General features: G+C 35.1%; 1 protein-coding gene across 1 annotated transcript in view; it reads right to left on the reverse strand.

Moving 5' to 3' along the window:
• The window catches only part of RBM27 (RNA binding motif protein 27), an 85,536-nt gene that overhangs the window by 49,116 nt on the left and 29,175 nt on the right, over positions 1-7,245 (reverse strand). Inside the window, exon 8 of the mRNA XM_012658243.1 lies at positions 6,804-6,938. Within this exon, the coding sequence (XP_012513697.1) occupies positions 6,804-6,938 (135 nt within the window). The remainder of the gene's footprint in view (positions 1-6,803; positions 6,939-7,245) is intronic.

Below are 7,245 nucleotides of genomic sequence, written 5' to 3' on the forward strand. Positions count from 1 at the left end.
TCTTCTTATATATGGAGCAAAGGAAGAGGTCACACATCATACTGTATAGCAGACCACATAACTGTGCAATTAGCACCAACCCTTTTAAAATCTACATTTAAAAAGGATCAATCATTACATTGCAGAAACAATTTCATGTATCCTCAGTGATCTGAAAATAGTATGATCTATTGCACAGAATCACTTGTGACGAGTAACCAATCAACAGAATTAAGTAATGTACAAGAGAAAAATGGGAAGGACAATCTCAGTCCATATGATTACTCTAAATTTATGATACATCACTCAATGTACCAAATGTATCTAATTAATAATAACTGCCTCAAAGTAAGCTGGAAACTAAAAGGCTAGTTTGCACAATGTCTACATTGATACAAACCAATGACAAAGAACACGCAATTCAAACACTCCAGAAAGATGACTGTTTATTCAAGTGAAGCCCGATTTTCTTACAAACAACACCTAATGAAGTCTCTAAATACTACTTCTAAAAGAAAAAGTGTTATTTAGACAGAGGGCCAATTTTAGAACAGGGCAAAAAATTTATGAGCTTGGTATACCTTGGTATACCTTGCCCTTCTAGAAGCTATCAAATGTCAAAATTAAAGAAAAAACCATCAAGAGCCAATATGAAGAAACTCCCACTGATCACATATATAAACAATCTGAACATCAAAGAAGACTGTAATGGACAGGTGTGGTGGCTTGTGCCCATAATCGCAGCAGTTTGGGAGGCTAAAGCAGGAAGACCACTTGAGGTTAGGAGTTCAAGACCAGCCTGGGCAACACAGCGAGACCCTATCTCTTAAGAAGAAAAAATGACTATAATGGAGTGAAATACATCAAACACATTAAAAATTCATGAGTTCATAATGATACTTAAAAAAAAATACAGTAGTCCCCTTTGTACAATATTAGGGATACAACACTTTCTAAAAACTGATAAATGAAAGGAAATAAGCATCTATCTTGCCTTTTCTGTAAAAACTGCATTTCAGGTTAACCAAATGGTTGATACTGCCAACTTTATGGAATGCCAGCAATAAATGCAGAAAAAAATTACAGAATTAGAGAAAAACATGAAACAAGAGATCGAATCACTGATCAAAAAATGGCAGTTGAAACCATTAACAACTTTTAAAATGGATGGATCGGGATAAAAACACTTGTACACACTGATCAATATTCATAATACAGAAAAGAGACAACCAGACATTATGAGCATTATGATGTACTACGTAGGAAGTACATAACCCAATCTATAAAATGTTCTTACGAAAAAAAGAAAAAACACCAAATGTGAATCTAATTAAATATCTAGAGCTAACTTCAATTTACAGGAAATACAGGGAATAGAGGAATATGTTAAATGACATACAAAGGGATGAATCTGCCAAGTCCAGAATGTGAGAAAATTCTTCAGGACAAATGATCTATTCCTTCAACAAATAAATGTTGAGAAAAAAAAAATAGGAAAAGGAAATTGCCATAGATTTCAAGACTTAAGGAATGTTTCAACTAAACGTATAACTTTGTTTAGATATAGCTTCAAATGAACCAGCTATGGAAGGACCTTTCTGATACAAATGGGAAATAAGAACACTATCCAGATATTTGATAATCAACAGTACATTATTATCATTTTGGCGGGAGGGGGTACGATACCAGTATTGTAGTTTTGTGTATGTGTATGGTTAACTCTTATCTTTTAAAGATAGATACTTAAGTTTTCACAGATGAAATGTTATATTTGGGACATTTTCTAAAATAATCAAGTCAGGCATAGGTTATAGATGAAGCAAGATTAATCACATATTGATAATTCTTTTTTTTGAGACAGAGTCTCGCTCTGTTGCCTGGGGCTAGAGTGCCATGACGTCACCTCGCTCACAACAACCTCAAACTCCTGGGCTCAAGCAATCCTCCTGCCTCAGCCTCCTGAGTACCAGGGATTACAGGGGTGCACCACTACACCCGGCTAATTTTTTTTCTATTTTTAGTTGCCTGGCTAGTTTTTTTTATTTTTAGTAGAGATAGGGCCTCACTCTTACTCAGACTGGTCTCAAACTCCTGAGCTCAAGCAATCTTCCCACCTCAGCCTCCCAGAGTGCTAGGATTACAGGTGTGAGCCACTGCGCCCGGCACACATGTTGATAATTATTGAAGCAGGAAATGAGTACACAGAGATTCACTACACTATTTGCTCTCTTTTTGTGTATATGGTAATTTAAATTTTCCATAATAAAAAGTTGTTAAAAATCAAACAGATTACAATAATGGTAAAGATGAGCCTCTCAGAATTTATATTCATTCAGTTTCATTTTGGTCAGTGTAAAGAATGACTGGATGATTCCAAACTGCAAACATCCCAAGTTCATGTTCCCATTTTTACGTTGTTCATATCCTCAAATGCCTGATAGTAACATTTTCACATTCTTAACATTAACTCTAATCAGTTGAAGACAATCTTTATTCAAATTTTTAACCACTCTTTGTAATTATCCTGATTTTGTCTTTAAGAGTACTCACAGGAAAAAAAAACTATAAGGTAAGTTTTAAGCTAAAAGCTCAAATCTAAAAGAAATAAAAAGTTACATCTTCCAAATACTGGCCATATTTCTCATGGGTCTACTCTATTAGAATACAAGGTCCCTGGTACACTTCAGAAGTTCCAGGGCCTAAATGGTGCCTGGTGCATTAGAGGAACCCAATTTACATAAAGAAGGGATAAAAGCTTAAAAGTACCCAAATGACAATTAAATGTATCTGGATGGATAGCTATATGTTGAAATAGATAATATTACAACTAATGTAATACGAATCAAAGTAAAACACAAGGGGAAAAAAACTCTAGACAATATACAAGGATTCTATTAGACATTGATTCATTTTTCTGGACATCAAATTCATTATTCTGCGCAGGGAAATGTTATGCATTTGCAAAATTAAATGGGCAAAACTCAAGTGTAGGAATATAGTGTTTTAATAATTTTATATAGTTAATAATAGGAAAAGTATTTTCTGAAAGATAATTTATTTGAATTTATATGAAGATTAAACAATTACCTTCAATCTAAGAATCAGTCTCTAAAATTCAGAGTTTATATACTATTACATTTTCACACATCCAGTACAATGAGCTTAGCAGTTATAAAATATTTCTACTATGTCTTCTTCAAAGAAACAGACCAAATTCAAGGCAGAAAAGACAACATGCTTTACTTAATGACGGTCTTTTGAAAGCCAAAGAATATACATTGAATTGGTGACTTCAAATCCGGGTAAAATGTTTAAGTACTTCAGAAGATATAATTGATTTTAATGAGTGTATGATATTGCTGTCATTCCATAAAACTCTAAAAACATCTCAATATTTAAGTCATTTTCATAGCATCTATGACATTTTAACTCAACAAAAACAACAAAATTTCAGAGAGTTTTTACTAAATTATAACCATTTGATGTTAACTTTTAAATACATTATCAGGAACCACGTATGTTCTATCCTGTTTTATAATAGGGCAATCCTTTTTCTTCTAACATTTAATTGTCCTCTTTCAAAACAAGTAATAATTGCAGCCTAAATGAATACTTTATTTTTGACAGAATTAGTTCCTTTTGTTTCTGAGGCACTCTGTTCACTTAGCTTTATTAGCAAAATACACTGTAATTGGTTTTTGTGGGGTGTTTCTGAACATTTCTTTCTCACTATTAGACATTTAGGAGATGAACCATTTCTTATTTATTTTGTACATTCCCAGTACCTAACATTGAGCGGACTCCAACTCCTACCTTCAAAAATCCAGATTTCATTTTTCTGTGTTTACTCTGGATCCCTATGGTGCTCGCTTTGGCAGCACATATACCCTGGGTCTCTACTGATATAATTTTCACAACCAAATACCACTTGATATGCTGTTTTAAACTACATGTATTTTCTATGTTGTGAATTTTAATGGCAAGAAAATATCCATAATTTAAACTTTTCCAACTTGTTATCAACTTTCAGGATAGTTCAAGTTCTCTATTACATTGCAAACATACATATAGCTTTTTACTTCATTTGAACTGAAGCAAGTTCTAATGTATTTGAAATTACCATTTATAGTATAGGTTGAATATCCGTTATCCGAAATGCTCAGGACCAGATGTGTTTCAGATTTCAGATTTTTTTTAGATTTTGGAATATATACATTACACTTGCTGGCTGAACATCAAAAATCCAAAACCCCAAATCTGAAATGTTCCAATGAGCATTTCCTTTAAGCATCGTGTTGGTGCTCAAAAAGTTTAGAATTTTGGAGCATTTGGGGTTTGGGATGCTCAACCTGTATCTAGAAAAATAAACCTGAACAATTTGAAGGATTCAACATATCTGTCTCAAAGAAAACCATTTTTTAAAAAACTATTTTAAAATCAACCAATAGAAAGATTTTTAAAAGTTATGACTGGCTGGGCATGGTGGCTCATGCCTGTAATCCTAGCACTCTGGGAGGCCAAAGTGGGAGGATTGATTGAGCTCTGGAGTTCGAGACTAGCATGAGCAACAGTGAGACCCCATCTCTACTAAAAATAGAAAAATTAGCCGGGTGTCATGGTGTACGCCTGAAGTCCCAGCTACCCTGGAGGCTGGGGCAAGAGGATCGCTTGAGCCCAGGAATTTGAGGTTGCAGTGATTTACAATGATGCCATGGCACTCTAGCCTGGGCAACAGAGCGAGACTCTGTCAAAAAAAAAACCAAAAAGCAGACCTACATGTAAGTATATGTCATATATGTCACTATGTAAGACATGCTTTTTGGTATTGTAGGAGTTCAGAACAGAGCAATAATGTTTTCCACGTATTTAGAAGATTTGGGCCTTCAAAGAATAGGAGACAGAGCACATTGCAGGAGTGAAGATGAAAAAAAGGTTGAGTCATTAATACGAGCACAAAGAGGGTATAAGTGGCCTGATCAGAGAAGGTGGATGTTTGGCAACAGTGAAAAAAAGATTACAAAGAAGGGGGAGGTAGATTACAGAAAGAGTTAGAAGCCCCATAGAGAGGTTCACTGATGGTTGAGAAGGAAAATGGTGGCCACTGAGGAGTTCTCATAAGGAACTGTCATGGTTGGTTTTCTCAGGAAAATCAGCATAGCAGCATTATATGGTATGACTTGGGGGAATGAAACACAAAACATAACCGTGTCAAGAAGGTTGTAGCAATAATCCAAATATGAGGTGACTGCAGTGTGGATGAGGGCAGAGGACACAGAAGAAACAGAAAGGGATACTTCAAAAAAAAGAAAGGATTTTTAATTAACTCAATTTAAAAAAGCAAAGCAATGAGTCAGTCCTATGAAGGTTTCAATTCTAGACAACTAGGTAGGTGTTATTTCATTGACACAGACAGGGTTGGTGGAAGGTAGAAATTTAAGGAGAAGATAATAGGTTTGATTTCAGACTGCTTGAAATTTGAGTAGACAGTCATAACTACAATAGTATAACTAATCCTTACGAGTGCCAGGCAATTTTTAGATGCTTTATATGTATTAATTCATTTATTCCTCTAAACAATCTTAATGAGATAGATAATACTATTATTCTCATTTTAAAGACGAAATTGAGATACAGAGAGGTTAAATAACTTGCCCAAGGTCACAAGATAGTAAGCAATGAAACCAGGACTTGAACCTGGACTCAACTAGTTTGCTGCATTGCCACTCATGACATGAAAGAGAAGAAATGTTTAGGAGGCAAAATAAACTTAAACAGTTACACAAAAAATGAACATATCCATAAAGTTACCTGGCTCTATACAGAAAAACTTCATAATTTGACATTTTTAATAACCAACTATGTTTTTTTATGTCTTGAAGAAAGGAACTTTTTTTTTTCTTTTTTTAAAGTTTTTTTATATGAAGGAGTGGGGGGTTGTGAGGAGGGGTACTCAGTTGCCTTGTTTGTTTTTGTTGAGACAGAGTCTCGCTCTGCTGCCCTAGGTAGTGTGCAGTGGCATCACTGTAGCTCACTGCAACCTCTGACACCTGGGCTCAAGCGATCCTTCTACCTCAGCCTCCCAGGTACCTGGGACTAAAGGTATGAGCTGCAACGCCCAGCTGGTTTTTTTTTTTTTTCTGTCTTTTTGGTAGAGATGGGGTCTCACTCTTGCTCAGGCTAGTCTCTGAACTCCTGAGCTCAAGGGATCCTCCTGCCTCGGCCTCCCAGAGTGCTGGGATTATAGGTGTGAACCACTGCACCCAGCCAGAAAGGAACTTTTTAAAAACCTTTAGTAAACTAAACAAGAAAACACCTAAGAAACGAAAGTGAATTAGGATTCAATTAAAGTGCATTATCACTACTAAACATGAATGTAACAAACAGCCAAACCACTAAACAGTACAATTTAAATGATGCTCTCTATCTCCACTTCAGCATGCAAGTTAAATTATCAGGCATATTTTACCCAACTTTTTGTATACTTCTTAGATCAGTCTTGTGTTTTAAAAATTCAATCAGAGAAACAATTTTTAAGCAGAAATTATAAAATTCATTTCCTTTAGAGAATACGGAATGTTGCTACTCTACAGCACAGTAGACTTCTCCAAAACGGAAAGCCTTCCCTTTCTCTCTCTTATCATACAAAATTAACATATGGTTATATAACATAACCACACAGTAAAGTGCATTGTGGATACAAATATAAGTTTTATAGTTAGAGAGTCCACAGAATAGAAATTATTTACATTTTTAAAAACAGTAACACTGATAAAGTTGGGCTTTCCTATATTTTATCAATTTTAAGTCAGATATCATTTACTTACGTTCTGATACTGTATAAAGGAGGTTCTGGGGTAAAGGAGGAGGTAGTCTTGCTCCCACTGGTGCAAGATTGGGCACCGCACTTGTCCCAGGCTGGTCACGGCTGTTTATCAAGCTTGACTGTGTTATGGGTGGTCCTATAGATAACAGAAAGTGAAACAGACAGCACTAACGTTGCCTATTAGAAATATCTACTATACTAGTACTAATTTGGATATTAATACTTAAAATACCTACTTTGGCTTTAAACAGAATTAAGGAATTTTGAAAGGGGGTAGGAGGAGAGGGGCAAAAACCTACCTAATGGATACAATGAACACTATTTGGAGTGATGGGCACATTAACAGCCCTGACTCAAGCCTTATAAAACCTATCCATGTAACAAAAACATTTTTACCACCTTAATATTTTGAAATTTAAAAAATAAACAAAACAAAACAGAGC

The sequence above is a fragment of the Propithecus coquereli genome, unplaced genomic scaffold (assembly GCF_000956105.1).
Source record: "Propithecus coquereli isolate 6110/MARCELLA unplaced genomic scaffold, Pcoq_1.0 Scaffold58, whole genome shotgun sequence".
NCBI classification, from domain to species: Eukaryota; Metazoa; Chordata; class Mammalia; order Primates; family Indriidae; genus Propithecus; species Propithecus coquereli.